The sequence below is a fragment of the Octopus bimaculoides genome, chromosome 4, assembly GCF_046866305.1.
Source record: "Octopus bimaculoides isolate indiv1 chromosome 4, ASM4686630v1, whole genome shotgun sequence".
Lineage (NCBI taxonomy): Eukaryota > Metazoa > Mollusca > Cephalopoda > Octopoda > Octopodidae > Octopus > Octopus bimaculoides.
Genome location: NC_142931.1, coordinates 138,720,573 through 138,740,572, shown reverse-complemented (window position 1 = coordinate 138,740,572; position 20,000 = coordinate 138,720,573). Strand labels below are relative to the sequence as shown.

Below are 20,000 nucleotides of genomic sequence, written 5' to 3'. Positions count from 1 at the left end.
ATTTATTGTGATTTTACTTATTAATTTCTCTATATGTGACAGTGGATTTTCATTGATGAGTTCATGAACCTTGGTTCTTTTCCCTAAAACTATATATTTATGTTTTATACTGTGAAACTTAATTTAATTTTAATTTTTAATAAATTGAATTTAATTGAGTTTTTACCTGTAAATTTGGATTTTTATCCCTAATAATATTATATATATATATATATATATATATATATATATATATATATATATATATATATATATATAATAATATAAATAATGTATAAATATATGCATATTTACATGGTGGCACGTAAAAGCACCCACTACACTCTTGGAGTGGGTGGTGTTAGGAAGGGCATCCAGCTGTAGAAACTCTGCCAAATCAGATTGGAGCCTAGTGTCGCCTCCTGGTCCACCAGTCCTCAGTCAAATCGTCTAACCCATGCTATCATGGAAAGCGGACGTTAAACGACGATGATGATCCATGCATATATGTACATACCTACATATATATGTATACATACATGCATATATGGGTACAGGACATGAAAAAAACGTTGAACACAATGAGAAACGAAAGCATAAAAACAAAAACATAGAAACGAAACATGCAACATAAAGAGTATACCCCTTCGTCAGTTGTCCCTGTTTCATCTACTCCGCGTTTCGAAATGTAACATATAGTATAATTATAAACAGGGCAAATTTTAGCCCTTTCTCTGCAGACTGAAAAAATGATGAACAAGCTTAATCGATTTTCTAATATATGTATATTACAACAAAAATTTAAACGTTGGACATAAAGTTACCAAAGGTTTTGTATCCCAAAAGCCAAAGCCTTGTGGAGAGCTCATCAGACTCTGTATAAAGACAAAAAAATTTTAATTTTCTACGTCGTGGATGTGAGGAAATGCTCAGAGACCGAGATGTAAATCTTAACATATTCTTTTGTTCTTTTATTTGTTTCAGTCATTTGACTGCGGCCATGCTGGAGCACCGCCTTTCGTCGAACAAATCGACCCCAGGACTTGATGATAATAATGTTTTGGGATATTTTTGGTTACTGTTACAGTTTTGGAAATTTTTAGATTATTCAATTATTTGAAAATCATCAGATTTGGTATATTGATGTAATATTTCATGCCGAATCCAAATTTGGGATTCTATTTATTCCAGGAAAAATTTCAGAAAATGTTACAGAGATTCAAAGTGAAATAAAGTGCCTTGCTCAAAGACACAACATGCTGCCAATCAGAAAACAGGAATCAGAAGCTGGCATTTGCTGCGCCGTAGCAATAAAGTGAAAGCAATAAAGTGAAAGCAAACAAAAAGACAATTTGTTTGTGGTGGTGGTCGTTGCAGTAGTGAAAGCATTACAGTTGCGCACACACAGTGTCCTTGTTACAATAAAAACCAGACAGACTACAGTTTCGCTTGTCTCTATGGAAACAGATTTACAGTCATGTTTATAACAGTGACTTCTGGCTGGCTGAAATTACCTAAAATTTGTAAACTTTAAAAGCTATTAACTTTTTTTAATTGATTTTAAAAATTTATAAAAAATTATTTTAAAATAAGAATTTAATTTTCGTTATTAGCTCACAAAACTAAATTGGTATACCAAATTAAAAAACAATTGGAACAAAATTGGAAAAAGAACATGAAATCTGTGATCACATCTAATAAGTTTCCTGTTTTTTTTCTATCTTTTTGTTGAGATGGAAGGTACATGGCTCAGTGGTTAGGGTATTTGGCTCATGGTCTTAAGGTTCTGAGTTCGATTTCCGGTGGTGCATTGTATTCTTGAGCAAGACACTTTATTTCATGTCACCCCAGTCCACTCAGCTGGCGATAGTAAGTTGTACCTGTAATTCAAAGGGCCAGCCTTGTCACGTTCTGTGTTGCACTAAATCTCCCCGAGAACAATGTTAAGGGTATGCATGTCTGTGGAGTACTCAGCCACTTGTATGTTCATTTCATGAGCAGGTTCTTTCATTGGTCAGACCAACTGGAACCCTGGTCATCATAACTCACCAACTGCCAGACAGGGTCTCAGAGACTGTTGGGAAGTGGGTGATGGGGATGGGTGGAGGAATACTCAAACCAGAGACCTGGCCTGAATTCTGGGTAAATAGTGGAATCATTTAAAGGTACCCAAGGTACCAAGTGGTGGTGTTGAACCAGGTAAGGAATTAAGTCTATCACTTGAGTAAGCCATGGTGAGATTTGAACTTAGAATGCAAAAAACCAGTTTGATTTATTTTTCTACAGTTTCTCCAACCCGTTGTCATGGATAAGTAGTTTTAGTGACCATGAAAGGATGAAAAACAAACTTCATCTCAGCTCAGAATTCAGAGAGTTGGAATATATAGCACAAGACATTTTATCTGGTGATCTACAGGTTGCTGCTTAACATTTTGTTCGGCATGCCAACTCAGCACCTTCTTAAGATATATAATATAGATTTCACATTTTGGCTCAGGGTCAGCAATTTCAAGGGTGGTGTGGTGGCTAGTTGATTACATCGACCCCAGTATGCAACTGGTACTTATTTTATCGACCCTGAAAGGATGAAAGGCAAAGTCGACCTTGGCGGAATTTGAACTCAGAACGTAGCGGCAGATGAAATATCGCTAAGCATTTCGCCCGGCGTGCTAACGTTTCTGCCAGCTCACCACCTTTCCTAAAATATATATAATAACTGCTTGATTACAATATCTCTTGTTATAAGCAGTTGTTTCCATTATATTTTCCATATGTTCGTCTTGTACTTCTTAATGTTCAGACATTTTTAATTGGTAAATTTTTTTAATATCTAAATGCTGACAGGTGTCTGTGACATGTTTACTAAATAGCTTTAGCTTCATATTGTCTTGAATCTAGTATTTTTTTCTCTTGATGATTATTAAAAATGAAATGTAAAATGATGTTTTTTTTTTGTCTAGAAGTAATCTACTTTGGTTAGGTGTAACTACACCTTGTGTATAATATGGTTTGAACTTTTGACCCTATTCTCAAAAGTACATCTCTGGAAACTCACCCTAGTCTTTTTTCTTTTTAATACTTTCGTGTGTGGCAGATGCACAGATGCAATAAGCACCGAAGATGTACAGAAAACAGGGTCCATCACATGCCAGGGGGTAAAAAAGTAGAAGTAGTTGATAGCTTCCATTACCTAGGTGACCAAGTCAGTAGTGGAGGCAGATTCTCCAAGAGCATAGCTGCTAGAATAAGAATAGGCTGGGCAAAGTTCAGTGAGCTTCTACCTCTGTTGGTAACAAAGGGTCTCTTGCTCAGAGTAAAAGGTAGACTGTATGATACCTGTGTGTGAACAGCCATGCTACATGGCAGTGAAACATGGCTGTGACTGCTGAGGACATGCGTAAGCTTGCAAGAAATGAAGCTAGTGTGCTCCACTGAATGCGTAATGTCAGTGTGCATGCACAACAGTATAAGTGCGTTGGGAGAAAAGTTGGACATAAGAAGCATCAGGTGTGGTGTGCACGAGGGATGACTGCACTGGTATGGTCATGTATTGTGTATGGATGAGGACAGTTGTGTGAAAAAGTGTCACACCACTAACAGTGGAGGGAACCTGTGGAAGAAATAGAGCCAGGAAGACACGAGATGAGGTGATGAAGCATAACCTTCAAACGTTGGGTTTCACAGAAGCAATAACAAGCAACTAAGACCTTTAGAGATGTGCTGTGCTTGAGAAAACCTGGCAAGCCAAGTGAGATCATAGCCATGGCCAATGCCAGTGTCACATAACTGGTCCATTGTGAAGAACTATTGAACCGTGGCTCATGCCAGTGCTGCCTGAATGGAACCTGTGCTAGTGACATGTAAAAAGCACCATTTGAGTGTGACTGATGCCAGTGCCACCTGACTGGCACCTGTGCTGGTGGCACATAAAAAGCACCATTCAAGCATGGTTGATGCCAGTGCTGCCTGACTGGCTCCTGTGCCAGTCGCACGTAAAAAAAGCGTCATTTGTGCATGACCAATGCCAGTACCTCCTGACTGGCCCCCATACTGGTGGCACGTAAAAAGCACCATTTGAGCGTGGTTGATGCCAGTGCCACCTGACTGGCTCCCATGCTGGTGGCACATAAAAAGCATGCCCACTACACTCTCGGAGTGGTTGGCATTAGTAAGGGCATCCATCTGTAGAAACATTGCCAGATCAAATTGGATCCTGGTGCAGCCTTCTGGGTCGCCAACCCTCAGTCAAACCATCCAACCCATACCAGCTTGGAAAGTGGACATTAAATGACGACGACAATGATGATGATAATTTCTGTTGAAATATAGTGCCTTTGCTTCTATTAATTTTGAAAATAATGAAGAATTTAATAAAATAACTTTGTCACAATTAACCCTTTTGATACCAACACACCTGAGACCACTTTTGGTTCAGTGATACAAGCTTGCAATTTTAAAGTAATATAATTTAAACTTTCCATCCAAATTTCATGTTAATATATGTGCCAAACAAGTCTGCAACCTGGCAGAATTTTCTTTTCCTTTATATCTTATAGTGGAGACGCAATGGCCTAGCGGTCGTAGGATCGTGGTTTCGATTCCTAGACCGGGCGTTGTGAGTGTTTATTGAGCGAAAACACCTAAAGCTCCATGAGGCTCTGGCAGGGGATGGTGACGAACCCTTCTGTACTCTTTCACCACAACTTTCTCTCACTCTTACTCCCTGTTTCTGTTGTGCCTGTAATTGAAAGGGCCAGCCTTGTCACACTCTGTGTCACGCTGAATCTCCCCCGAGAACTACGTTAAGGTCACACATGTCTGTGGAGTGCTCAGCCACTTACACGTTAATTTCACGAGCAGGCTGTTCCATTGATTGGATCAACTGGAACCCTCGTCGTCGTAACCAACGGAGTGGCCGTAGTAGTATCTTATACTCTTTCGGTCACATTTTCCTTTCTTTCCTTCACCGATTCTCTTTGTTTGTTTCTTGCCTTATTACTTACATTTTTATTCCTCTTCTTCCACCCTCCCTTTAATACTCACTCCCTCCGCTTCTCTGTCCATTTCTCTCCATTCTTTCCTTCATATCCCTGCCCACCCCACCGCTTTATGTCACCAACACACCAAGAACCTAGACACAGAAACTGTATCTTGCCTCAGACTGCATACAATATTTCCCGTTATTGCTTATGAATCTGTTAAATTCTTGGTAGGTCTCGCAGAACAGCCAAATAAATTGAACACAGCTTCCCATTATTGATGCTTGCTTTCATCTTTATTTCTACAATAGATAGATGTATATTTGAAATCATTGCTGATTTCAACAACTTCTGGCAAAGACTGAATGAATATTAAAACATTTTTCTGCTGTCTTATCACAAACTTTTTCTTTTTTTTTTTGTTTCTGACCGTTAGTTGAGCTTTATAAAAATGCTGACCTATCTATAATCTCGATAAGCAACTAGCCATTTATCAGTATATATTTATATGTGATTTATGTATTTCTACGTGTAGAGCTATATGTGTGTGTGTGTGTGCACAATAATGGTAATAATAATGATGGTGATGATAATAATGTGAGTATGTATTTGTGTGTATATATGCTAATGCCCCGAATATGTTTATGTATGAGTGTGTCTTTATCTCTGTATTTATATGCGTGTATATATTCTGTAGCTGGAAGTGTATGTCAATGTATTGTACTTTTAAGCTTGTCAATGTATGTGAGTATGTGGTTTGTGTGTGTGTGTGTTTATATGTGTTAATATATATTATATGTTTATGTACAAGCGAGTCTTATACTTCTGTATAGTGTGTGTGTGTGTGTGTGTGTATTGTGTATGCATTTGTATGTATATATGTATTACGTGTTTCGAGGAGTATGTTTTAAAGCATTCAACTTTTAAAGCATTCAACTTTGTCAGTATGTGTATTACTTGATATGTGTGTGTGTGTGTGTGTGTGTGTGTGTGTGTGTGTATTCATGTATATTAATATTCGTTATGTGTTTATGTATCAATTGGTATTAATATATTTCTTATGATGTTTTTGTTTATATGTATGTTTATTTATGCCGTGTATCTGTATACATGTATTCTGGAAGATTATGCATTGTGCGAATCTGTATGTAATTGCCAGCGTGTGTATGTATATGCATTATCTGTATGTATGCACGTGTGTGTGTGTGTGTGTGTGTATGTGTGTGTGTGTGTGTGTGTGTGTATGTGTGTGTGTGTGTGTGTGTGTGTGTGTGAGTAGTGGGGAGAGAGGTGATGGCAATGTTAAAATATAGGAATGTATGTAGAAAACCAAGTTTTGATTTATGTCTGTGTGTGAAAACTGTAAATAAATAAACCTTTAAGAAAGGAGAAAAGAAAAAAATGAAGAAACATACATATATATATATATATATATATATATATATATATATTTTTTTTTTTTTCTTAAAATTTAGATTTTCTGTTTTGAAATAAAAATATGGAAGGTTAGAATAAAATAAAAAAAGTGGAGTCAAGAATTTGTAGATTTTTACAACCACACCATTACCAATGGAGATGACAGCACAACAGCAGTAATAACTACAGAAACATTAAAAAACATCACCACCACCACCACAAACACATTAAAAACATCATCATCATCATCATCACCTTTTCGTGTTCACGTTCTATGCCGGCATGGGTTGGATGGTTTAACAGTCTCTGATGGGCTTGGGGTCTGCATCATGTTCCTCCAGCGTCTGTTTTGGCATGGGTTCTATGGCTGGGTGCTCGCTCTTCCCAGTGCCAACTACTTTACCGCATGTACTGGGTACCCTTTTTAATGGCATCAGCACCAGCGAGGTTTGCTGTGTAGCTTGTAAGACTATGAACCAAGAAGGGAAACAACTTTATGCAATGAGATGAAGAGTAGAGACAGCCTGGAAGCTGAATCAATGGGGAGGAATTACAATTAGATGAAATCTCCAAGTGGTTTTCACCCTTGAGCATTCAAACTGACTATATCTGGCCAAAATATTCTATCTGGTTCATATGCAAATTGGCCAAATCTGGCCCCTCACACCTGCCCTACAATGTCATTCTAAAAATAAACTACCACATCAAATTCTTGAAATTACAAGATAATTCATGATTAATCCAATTGCCAGTGCAGGTGGCATGTAAAATACACCATTTTGAGCGTGGCTGTTGCCAGGACCGCCTGACTGGCCTTCGTACCGGTGGCACGTAAAAGCACCCACTACACTCTCGGAGTGGTTGGTGTTAGGAAGGGCATCCATCTGTAGAAACTCTGCCAAATCAGATTGGAGCCTGGTATAGCCATCTGGTTCACCAGTCCCCAGTCAAATCGCCCAACTCATGTTAGCATGGAAAGTGGACGTTAAACGATGATGATGATGATGATGAATATGAATAAATAAGCATTAGATTTAACAGAATAATCCGAAGGCTAAAGGGTTAAATGTATGCAAGTCTCCAATAACCAAGTGGCTAAATGCTGTCAAAAGAAGGGCACCCTGGAGTCATGATCTGGGTGCAGCCTGCCCCAGTTTTTAGAGTGTAAGAAGTTAAGGGCCCAAATACTTGGTTGAGGTGGGTTTCTTTTCTGAAGATCTGTTGCTGTTCAGCTCTGTTGAGAGTTTCTTCCACAGAGAGGAAAAAGCCAGACCAGCAACAGCAACAACAACAACAACAGTGGTAAGAATATACAAATGGAAATAATGAATGGGTCTCTACATGGTCATCTGACTTGCTAGAAATAGCAGCCAAATTTCCCTCGTTGTAGTCTACCATCTTTCAAAAATATCGAAAGACATTTTGGATAATGTTGTCCTTGGATGTATATAAAAAAGGTGGGATGGTCATGGTTGAAACACATTTGATCATTAGTTTGCTGAATCAGAGATGGCCTGGAGTTAAACAGCAGTGACAGTGATGACCGATTATATAGACAATGCTAGCATCTTCTACAACAAGGAAGTGAACAAAATGGCAACATGGTAATCATTGTTGCCTCCTGCCTGCTGTTACATCAGGATAATTATCATCATTACGTATCTTCTGCCTCCCATTTAGCATCGTCATCATCATCATCATCATCATCATGCCTTGTCCTCCCTATTATCAGCATCACTATCATCAGTGTTCCTCTTCTTGCTTACTGCTCTTCATTCATCATCATCATCACCATCATCACCATTCTCATCATCATCATTGCAATCCCTATTGCCATCATCATCATCATCATCATCATCATTACCATCATCACCATTGTTGTCAGCATCATCATCACCATCATCATCATCATCATTTTCATCATTGTCGTCGTCATCGTCATCATCATTTTCATCATCATCACCATCATCACCATTCTCATCATTGCAATCCCTATTGCCATCATCATCATCATCATCATCATCATCATCATCGTTGTCAGTATCATCATCATCATCATCATCACCACCATTTTCATCATCATCGTCGTCATCGTCATCATCTTCAAGAAACTCAGCCATAACTCTATATGCATTTTTTTTGCATGATTGATATATCAGAAGTCAAACTCTAATAAGTCTTCTCTGGTCTCCCTGTTAGTGATATTACTGTTTGTATGTATGTCATCTTTAAGTAAGATCTGTAGATATCTCCATGCTTAAATAATCTCCTCTGCATAGGGGGCTTATCACACATCACATATTTTCACTGAAAAATTTTTGTTCCCCTACTTGAAAGAACAGGAATATAATCTTTGAAAGTTAAAATCAGTAAAAATAAATAAATCAATGTATAAATAATAAAAAAAGAAACCCTACAATTTCATTATTACAGTTTGTACTGGACATGACCATATTAATATTTGAAAAGATAAATTGCTTTATGTATGAAACTTAGCCTAACTACAGCTCATATTTCATTAGTGATTGCTTTCTCCACATGTCGCTTACACTTATTTTCAAAAACTCTGTGTTCTCTTCGGGTTTGTTTCATTAATAAAATGAAAGCATCTGAGAAGTCGGTTGCTTTGTGATTTTTACAAAGCTACGTACAAGTCAGATTATTAATCGATAGTAATGAAATTAAGGAATAAAGGCAAAGAAATAAGACTGCGTTTGATGTGCGTCTGCCTTGGTTTTTTTTTTTTTTTTTTTACTTTGGTGGCTTAATTGGAAGACATTGGAAGGAAGACATGTTTGACCCAGTATTATTTAACACAAATGAAAAACACCAAGACATTTGTGACGGATATGGAAACATGTTTCACACACACACAGACACAATGCTATGTAAAAAGCACCGAGGCCGCTCTGTAAAGTGGTTGGCATTAGGAAGGTCATCCAGCTGTAAAAACCATGCCAAAACAGACCTCATTTAACGTCTGTTGTCCATGCTGTTATGGAAGGCTGTGCCAGGCTCCAGTCTGATTTGGGATGCTTTTCTATGGCTGGGTGACCTTTCTAACATCAACCACTCCAAGAGTGTGATAGGTACCTTTACATGCCTCTGGTATGGGTGCCATTTGTGTGACACCAGTATCTGTCATAACTGCAATTTTGCTCTGCTTGATGGGTCTTCTTCTCAAGCATGACATAATGCCAAAGGTCTTGGTCATTGCCTCCGTGAGGCCCAACACTTCAAAGGAACTCGGCCACTTTGCCTCTGTGAGACCCAATGCTTGAAAAAAACTCAGCCACCTCGCCTCCATGAGGCCCACTTGAAAGGAATTCAGCCACCTTGCCTCTGAGGCCTGCTTGAAAGGAAATCAGCCACTTTGCCTCCATGAGGCCCAACTCAGCCATCTTGCCTCTGTGAAGCCAAACACTCAAAAGGAACTCAGTCACTATGCCTCCATGAAGTCCATCACTCGAAAGGAACTCAGCTATTTTGCCTCCATGAGGCCCAACGCTTGAAAGAAACTCAGCCACCTTGTCTCTATAGGGCATGCTCGAATGGAACTCAGCCATCTTGCCTCTGTGAGGCCCAATACTCGAAAGGAACTCAGCCACGTCGCCTCCCTGAGGCATGCTCAAAAGGAACTCAGCCACGTCGCCTCCTGGAGGCCCAACACTCAAAAGGAACTCAACTACTTTGCCTCTATGAAGCCCAATACTTGAAAGAAACTTAGTTACCTTGCCTCCATGAGACCCAGTGATCCAAAGAAACTCTGCCACCTTGCCTCTGTGAGGCCTGCTCGAAAGGAACTCAGCTACTTTGCCTCTTGGAAGCAAATTATGGCAGGTAGAATTATGTGTTTCTTCTTATGATTTCCAGTGTTTTATTGTGCCAAGATATCTTTCCTTCCCTACAGAGCTGTTGCTGCCTGTTCCATGTTATATTTCCTGTATAATATTTACGTGACATCTACCATTGTATTTTAGTCTTATGTTGTTCGTTGTTGTTTTGTGACAGATTTACTACTTAACTTACCAAAACAAGATGTATTAAGTACTACAGCCTATGTTGTATGGCATTGTTCATTGGTGCTGTCGTTGTTTTGTAGGCAGGGAAATTCTAAGAAAGAAATATTGTTTTTAAACGAGTTTATTCTAATTTACACACTCCAAACACAAACACACGCATTTGTTGATACATGGTCACGAAAAGTTGGTGAAAGCACATTAAAGATTGATGCTTCATCATTCAAGAAAGGCTTCAGTGGTCATTCTACAGTTATGCAGTGTTGAAATTATTCACACATCTTTCCTTACCCTCTCTTTCCCCCACATGTTCATATGCCTCTCTTTCCCCCACATGTTCACATGCCTGTGATGTGTGTGTATGTGTGTATATGGTTTGATATGTACATGTGTATATGTATGTATGTATGTATGTATGTATGTATGTATATATATATATATATATATATATATATATATATATGGTTTGATATGTGCATGTATGTGCATGTGTGTGTGTGTGTGTGTGTGTATATTAGAAGGTTTGGAGGTGATGTACAAGAATTATATATTAGAAAAAATAATAAGGTACTCAGATATCTGGATGGTTGTATATTTACAGATTTTTATTAATATGTCACATGTTTTATAAATATTAGCACTTGCACCTATTCTTGTACAAGAATCTTTTGGGCATATACTAAGAGTAATAAAAATCAAACGTCCAGTCAACGCCATGGTGTTTGGAGTGATCACTAATGATGGTGATGTTATGCCGCCATTCATCTTCCCACACAGACTCAGACTCAATACAGACGCCTGCATCAAGTGCCTGGAGGAGATAGTGCTGCCCTGGGTCAAGAAGGTAGCTGCTGGAAGACCCTATGTCTGGCAACAGGACTCTGCACCATGCCGTACAAGCAAGAGGACCCTGTCATGGCTGTCAAACAATTTCTTATTTCTTTACTGCCCACAAGGGGCTACACACAGAGGGGACAAACAAGGACAGACAAACAGATTAAGTCGATTATATTGATCCCAGTGCATAACTGGTACTTATTTAATTGACCCCAAAAGGATGAAAGGCAAAGTCGACCTCGGCGGAATTTGAACTTAGAATGTAAATACCATCATGCCACACAAGCAGGAGAACCCAATCATGGCTGTGAGACAATTTCTACAACCACGTCACCCATAACATCTGGCCACCTTACTCTCCAGACTTCAACCCCCTTGATTATTATGTGTGGGGCGCAGTTGAGCGAGAGACCAATAAAACTCCTTGTAACACCAAAGATGAACTGAAGGCAAGGATTATGGCAGCATTCACCAACTTAAACAAGGAAACCGTCCAGAAGAGTTGCAGAAGATTCTGAAGTCATTTGGAAGCTGTAGTTGAAGCCAACGATGATGTTATTAAAAAAAATTTACTCTTTAGTATTTCAAGATATTTTTATGTAATTTCGGTAAATAAATCTGTTAAAATGAGATGTCAGTGTTACTTTCATTTTTGCGTAATTTAGATGACAGTATATTCACCGCACCCTGTTTATATATATATTGCTCAAGTTAGTCACTTGCTACTCTGCACTAAATGGATGTGTGTGTGTGTGTGTGTGTGTGTAAAAAAATGCACATACACACATACAATGTGTGTGCATGAATAGTTGCATTGAACGAATGTAATGAATAATAAAAGATCATAGGAGACAAAAAAAAAAGAAGATAAATTAATAAATTGCAGTAAGTTGATTTAGCATTAAGAGTGAATAATTCACAAATGGTCGAGACACTTGGTCTTCTTGGAAAAGAATGGCTATGAAGACAATTACCTCAGACGCAGAAAATGGCATTTCTATGTCTGTGGCATTCTTCATTTCCAAAAGAAAGAACCAATAGTAACAAAACAAATGTTGTCAGCGAACAAGGTGAAAAAAATCTGATATTTCCAAATTGAATTTAGTTAATCAGTTAGCTAAATCTTCTTTTGTTTAAAGCCGTCATTATTGTCTTCAATGGTGGCATTGTTGTTGCTGTTCTTGTTGTTGTTTTTATGCCTGCTTTTCCCTTACTCGCATCGGAACGGTTAAATTTTTGTTATGGCATTATTCTATGTCTGGACATCTTTCTTTTCAGCTACCCTTTCTTATTTCCATAGTTAGTTATTCCCTTGTTCCTTTGCACAATAAATTGCACAATCCATTATAATCATCATCATCATCATCATCATCATCATCATCATCATTTTTAACGTCCATCTTTTCCATGCCTGCATGGGTTAGGTGGAATTCATCGAGGTGTAGTTTTTTCTTTGACTGGATGCTCTTCAGATTGGAGCCTAGTGCAGCCATCCAGTTCGCCAGTCCTCAGTCAAATCGTCCAACCCATGCTAGCATGGAAGGTGGACGTTAAACGATGATGATGATGATGATGATTTCCTTAGGGAGTATATAAATAAACTAAAAGAAACTTGTTGCAAGAACTGGGCCCTTAATGCTGGTTTTACTCACTGAAAGCTTATCTCTTACTGCCTCTGTAGCATCGACACACACACACACACACACACACACACACTGGTTCCAAATGCCTTTGAGCAAATGATGTTCCCAATAAGTAAAGTTTGCAGTCTGTTTTCTATTAATAGAATAGAAAATGGTGTAGACCCATGTCTATGCCTTGAGGTGTTCTACAAGGAATCTATAAATTCTTCTGCAAAATTTCTTTTTCTTTGAAGGATAATTCTGTGGAGAATTTATTTGAATAAATGTTTTTGGTAGATCATCAGATTCTGTTTTTAAACAATTTCTTGGAATTATTCATTTAGGTAATTTGTTTGAGGTAATTTAGTAAAGCAAAACAATTATTTTTTATTCAGTATTTTTAGGCAATTCTCTTGAGAAATTTTTTCTTTTCGCTAATGCTCTAGGCAACCTCTATGCTTCGTTTCTATAACTGTTCTTTCAACAATTCCACCATTTAATAATATTTTAATGAATACTTACCTTAGTGGTTTTTTTTGGATATCTATCTGATTGTCTTTCGTAATCAGAATATCTTTTTTACCATTTTATTTTTCAGGTGCTGTTCGTGTCGGGTTAGTAAATGATGAAGTTACTATCAACCCCACCAGACGACAAATTTCTGAAAGTACTCTTAATCTGATAGTAGCCTGTATAGATCAATACAAAGTTGGTAAGTATTTTACAACATTTGTTTACTCAATGAACAGTTGATTCTGCACATTCCAAAATATCTCTAAGGCATACTTTTCTTACGTTATTTAAAGATTGAAGCAGTTGATATTTCTTACTGGTTATGTATTCTTTATATTCTTCATATGAACGGAAGCTCTGTTTTTTTTTTTGTCCTATGAGCTACGTCTCTGATAAAGGATTCATGAAAAGAAAGAACAGTGTTTATTTTCCATGAATATAATAACATAAATGAATCCAAAGATCCAGTTTTCAGGGATTAATATGACTTAACGACAACAACTACAACCAGCGGTGGACTGGGTCTAAAAATATTGGCTGCCAAGAGACTAAGGGGTCCCACCCGCAACTACAAGGGGGCCCACCCGCTACTACGAGGGAGTCCACCCTCAACTATGAGGGGGCCCACCCGCTACTACGAGGGGGCCCACTCGCAACTACAAGGGAGTCCACCCTCAACTATGAGGGGGCCCACCAGCAACTACGAGGGGGACCACCAGCAACTACGAGGGGGCCCACCAGCAACTACGAGGGGGCCCACCAGCAACTACGAGGGGGTTCACCCGCAACTACAAGGGAGTCCACCAGCAACTACGAGGGGGCCCACCAGCAATTACGAGGGGGCCCACCAGCAACTACGAGGGGGCCCACCAGCAACTACGAGGGGGCCCACCAGCAACTACGAGGGGGCTAACCCGCTACTACGAGGGGGAAAACCTGCAACTACGAGGGGGCCCACCCGCAACTACAAGGGGGCCTACCAGCAACTACATGGGGGCCCACCCACAACTGCAATGCTATCATTTAATTTTTTTTTCGTTAAAAGTATTCTTTTCAACTATCTGCAAACACAGCCAGGCTGACATAATTAATGCATTCTTCCAGGAATGAATAAAAAATTCTCAAACTTGAGGGGACGGTCCCCTTAGATATTAACATGGGTCTCCATATATGGATTCTAATGGCGCAGGGGCCCACTTGCCATCAGGCAAGCTGGCAACCTGGTCAGTTTGCCACTGACTACAACAATAATAAGGGTTTTAAATTTTGGCTCAAGGCCAGCAATTTTAGGGGCAGGGGCTAGTCAATTTCATTGACCCCAGTGCTCAACTGGTACTTATTTCATTGATCTAGAAAGGATGAATGACAAAGTCTACCTTGGTGGCATTTGAACTAGGAACATAAAGATGGATGAAATACTGCTAACCATTTTGTCTGGTGCAGTAACAATTCTACCAGCTCCCCACCTTAATAATAACAACAACAACAACAACAATAATAATAACAATAACAATAATAATAATAATAATAATAATAACAATAATATTAATAATAGACCAGATATAGTTGTCAAAGATCATGAAAAAAAAAAGTGCTTTCTAATTGATGTATCAATACCAGCAGATGACAACGTTTCCCTAAAAGAAATGGAAAAACTTTCAAAATACAAAGACCTGGAAATAGAGGTAACTCGAATGTGGAATCTAAAAACAGAAACAATTCCTATCATAGTAGGTGCCTTAGGTATAATAAAAACATATTCAGACAAATACATAACAAAAACACCAAGACTTACAAATATATATAACATACAGAAAATTGCACTACTGGGTACTGCACACATTCTACGCAAAACACTTTCAATACAGTAAACATAAGAGCATCACAGCAAACCACAGCACATACCCAAGGCGCACAGAGCTGCGCTCGGTAGTGAAGTGAAAGCACGTTATAAAAATAAAACTACTGAACAATAATAATGATAATAATAATAATGCCCCTATGCAGTACCAGGCCAAAAGACCGGTTGGTTATGGCTGGTACCTTTTGTTTTATCCTGGTCTGTATGATCATAGTGACAAAGGCTAAATATTAACAACTACATAATATAATCTTAGCTATTGAAAATTTTTGTAAAAATACATTTTTTGCCTTTCATTTTTATGTTTTTCATAAATGTAAAAATTTTCAAATTCTAAGAATATTTTTCTTATATAGATAATTTTTCTTTTTCATTCTTTCAGTGATGCTGGAATCAAGTTCTGACAATATTCTGCAACAGGATTTTATGCGTGCCATAAAACAGGGTGTGAAAGAAACCCAGCTTATTATCCAAGCTATTAAAGATTTACAGAAGCACCATGGGTGTGAGAAGAGGCAATTTACTCCACCATCAGCATTAGAAGAGGATATTTTAGAGGCCATCAAAAGGTATTTATCTTCCACCTATCTATTTCTATTACAAGATGTTTGTGTGTGTGTATCTATCATTGTTTTGATTCTTTATCGACATCATATATTATTTCCCCCTTGACACTCTTCGCAATCTATGTTACATCATTTAGGTATTTGTTAGGTATGGCTGTGTGGTTAAGAAGCTTGCTTCCCAACCGTGTGGTCTTGGGTTCAGTCCCACTGCATGGCATTTTGGGCACATGTCTTCTACTATAGTCCCAGACCAACCAAAGCCTCACGAATGGGTTTGGTGGAAGGAAACTGAAAGAAGCCAGTTGTGTGTGTGTGTGTGTGTGTGTGTGTACTGGAGCCTCGTGGAGCTTTAGGTGTTTTCGCTCAATAAATACTCACAACGCCTGATTTGGGAATCGAAATCGCAATCCTTTGACTGGGCCATTGCACCTCCACTGGTGGTGACAAGATACCAGACTGTATTCACAAAGCGCACACTAGGAATGTTTTGCACATCAGTTAAAAGATATATATAGCTTAGTTTTCTTCTATTTCAGTATGTCTAACCTACGGATTAAAGAAGTTTTTCAAGATCCCAGGCATGACAAAGTAAGTTTGTACTAGTTTTTTCTCTCTTTACTACAAAAATAAGTTGTTTTGCTCAGCATAGTTGAAGCTGATCTATGGAAAGACAGTAATACAGCTGTTTGAATACTCAAGGTCGGTTACAACAAATTGTTAGTCAGATGACAATGACGACAACAACAACATCATCATCATTTTCATCATTTGCTGTCTGCTTTCCATGGGTTGCAACAGGCTCCAGTCATCTGTTTTGGCATGGTTTCTATGGTTGGGTGCCCTTCCTAATGCCAACCACTTCACAGAGTGTATAAGTTGCTTTTCATTTGGCACCAGCACCAGTGGTTTATATGTGACTCCAGCATGGGTGTTTTATACGTGGGACCCAGTACCAGTACTTTTTCTGTAGCACCAGCGGGGGTACTGTTTACATGGTACCAACACAGGTGCTTTTTACATGACACTAACACCCACGAGCTCGCAAGACAAGGACCCCTCAACTGAGAGAAGGAGTGGAACCAAGAGATCAGAATACGATAAAGAGACAGAAGGAGCCCTTTTACTATCAAAGTGATACTTGGCTACCTCAGTAGGACAAGGAAGGAGAGAGTTAGAGAGAGAGGGGGGTAAACTAATTGGGCGGCGTCAGCAGAGGCGTGGAAAAAAAAAGCAGCAGCCCCCGCCTTTCGCTGCACTTTGCGCGTCATCTCCCGTCCGTGTTGCTGCTGTGGCAGCCAGAAACCGGCCCCTTTTGCTTCGACCTGCACCGGCGCCCGTCCTTCTGCAGTGGCTTGGTGTGCGGTAGTCGAATCGCAAACCGTTTTTGCTTGGTGAACTCGTTCTTTACACGTTTCTGCTGCCGTGGACACGTACATGCGGACGACAGCCGCCGCCGTCCGGTCGACGGCAGCCGATTCAGCTTCTTCCCGCTCTCTTGCACTTTGTGTCAGTTATTCACTAACAAATCTTATTTGCACTCATTGAGGTCACAGCATTACCTTGCTTGGAAAAAGGCGAGGGTTGATAACGGGAAGGGTATCTGGCCATAGAAAATCTGCCTTGACAAAGCATGGAAAAGTGGACGTTAAAATGATGATGATGACGATGATGATGATGGTGTTGTAGTAGTAGAAGAAGAAGAAGAAGAAGAAGAAGAAGAAGCCCATTGGCTGGATTGTATCTGTAATTCAGAGGTCTGATCTTGCCACCCTGTCATGTTGAATTAACTTGAGGATTATGTTTAGGGCATATGTCTCTGTGGAATATTCGGCCACTTGCATGCTAATTCAAAGAACTTAATAGTCCAGGTGATTGAACTACTGACAACTCATGATCCAAAATTCTGATCAAAATCCATTTATTTATTTATTTATCTATTTCATTTATATTATTTGTTTATTTTTTTTTTGCTCTGAAATTTAATTCCCCCCACCCACATTTTTCTCTCTCTCTCTCTCTCTCTCTCCCCCACCTTCTTACACCTGATAATGTTTGTATTGGTGTATTCGTAAACAATGCCAAATATTTTAAAGAAATAATACGAAAGCAATAAATAATAAACTCTACGACAAAAAAAAAACACACACAAAAAAAGAAAAAAAAACAATTTTTTTTTTTTTTTGTGTGTTTGCAAATAAGAAATTTTGATGTTTTTATTTGCCAACCATATCGGTACTTCTGAACTAACAGGAATCTCAAGTCAGAGTATTTCTTGTTTATTATTCTCACTTTAAGAAGCGTTTTGCTTCTTACATCTGTTTTTGTTTTTATTATGTTTTTCTTCATCTTTCATTCTTTCTGTCTCAAGATATTTTGTAATCATGTTATATCATACTGTTAATCGTATGATTTCATACTGTTAATCTTATTATTAATCACGTTATTTCGAGCTGCTGTTAATCATATCGTCTCTACTAGTTTGTAGTTTTAGATCATTGTTGTTGCTGTTGTTGTTGTTGTTATTAATATTGCTATTGCAATATATCGAAAGTGGTTTCACTTTTGTGTGCGTGTGTATTTGTAGAAGTGTGTGTGTGTATATATATAAGCATGTGAACATGGAAAAATAGACGTTAAAATGATGGTGATGATGTATTTCTATGAGTATGTGTGTATACATATGTTTGTACGTGTATACATATGTTTGTATGTATGTATATATATATATATATATATATGTTTGTATGTATGTATATGTATGTTTGTATGTGTGTATACATGTTTGTATGTGTGTATACATATGTTTGTATGTGTGTATATGTATGTTTATATGTATGTGCATATATTATGTGTGCATGTGTATACTGTATGTATGTATGTATGTATGTATGTATGTATGTATGTATGTATGTATATATATATATATATATATATATATATATGTATATATATATATATATATATATATATTATGTATATAAATATTATACATATGCATGTACATATATCTGTATATGTATTTTACTGCTGAGATGCTTAAAATCTCTGACGGAGTAGAATGCATGCAGATACCTGTCTAGTTTGTAAAGGTAAGTGCCATACTCAGTGATGAGTATAGCAGCATTTATAGTTAATTGTTACAAAGGTAAAGGAGATGCCTTTGAGAGAGAGAGAGAGAGAGAGAGAGAGAGAGAGAGAGAGGAAGAGGTTTTTGCAGGAGTATCAAATAGCTGGACCAAAGAGTTATATTTCAATTAATTATGAACAGAATTAAACTAGATGAGATGCAGTTTGGCTTTGTGGCTGGTGGAAGTACCATTGATTCTGTCTTCCCAGTGATGCAAAAACAAGAGAAGTTTTCAGGTAAAAATAAGCAACAATACTTAGCATTTGTAAAAGGTGACAGCTGGCAGAAACCTTAGCACGCTGGGTGAAATGCTTAGCGGTATTTTGTCTGTCTTTACGTTCTGAGTTCAAATTTTGCTGAGGTTGACTTTGCCTTTCATCTCAGCAAAAAACAATGCAGTTAATCAAAGTATGCACCTAAATTATCAACACAGTTTTGCCATTTTATCTGTATCTTATTTATGCCGGCAGCAAAGAGTTCTGGAGAGCAAGAGGTGATGAAATCACAAAAAGCTGTTTTCGCATCTTCTTCAGATTTGAAGTTTTTTCGTTGCAAAAAGTTGTCTAATGCCTGGAAAATGTGACAGTCAGTTGGTGCAAGGTCTGGTGAATATGATGGATAACAGAGTACTTCCAAGTTCAGTTCCTGTAACTTGAGTAGCGTTCTTTGTGCAACATGTGGTCAAGTATTGCCGTGCAAGATAACTGGCTTGTCTCTATTCACCAATCTCGGTTGTTTAATTGCAAGTTCACCCATCATTTTATCCAACTGGTTGATGTATACATCTACTGTAATTGACTTACCAGGTCTCATGAAACTGTAGTGGATGACACCAGCGCTGGACCACCAAACATATACCATTAGCATTTTTTGGTGAATATTCTTTTTTGGATTGTGTTTTGGCACTTTGTCTCTATCCAACCACCATGCAGAATGCTTGTTTTTGTTGAAAAGAATCCATTTTTCACTACATGTAACAGTACGATGCAAAAATGGTTCACTTTTATCCCATGACAGCAAAAGACAGCAAGTTTCAAGACAACATGTCATTTGATGCTCGTTCAGTCGGTGTGATGCCCAC

General features: G+C 38.3%; 1 protein-coding gene across 1 annotated transcript in view; it reads left to right on the top strand.

The window, feature by feature from the left end:
- LOC106868227 (polyribonucleotide nucleotidyltransferase 1, mitochondrial) overlaps nt 1-20,000 on the top strand; it is a 400,992-nt gene that overhangs the window by 35,451 nt on the left and 345,541 nt on the right. The window contains exons 8-10 of the mRNA XM_089351556.1: nt 13,451-13,564; nt 15,609-15,795; nt 16,329-16,380. Coding sequence (XP_089207682.1) covers nt 13,451-13,564; nt 15,609-15,795; nt 16,329-16,380 — 353 coding nt within the window. The remainder of the gene's footprint in view (nt 1-13,450; nt 13,565-15,608; nt 15,796-16,328; nt 16,381-20,000) is intronic.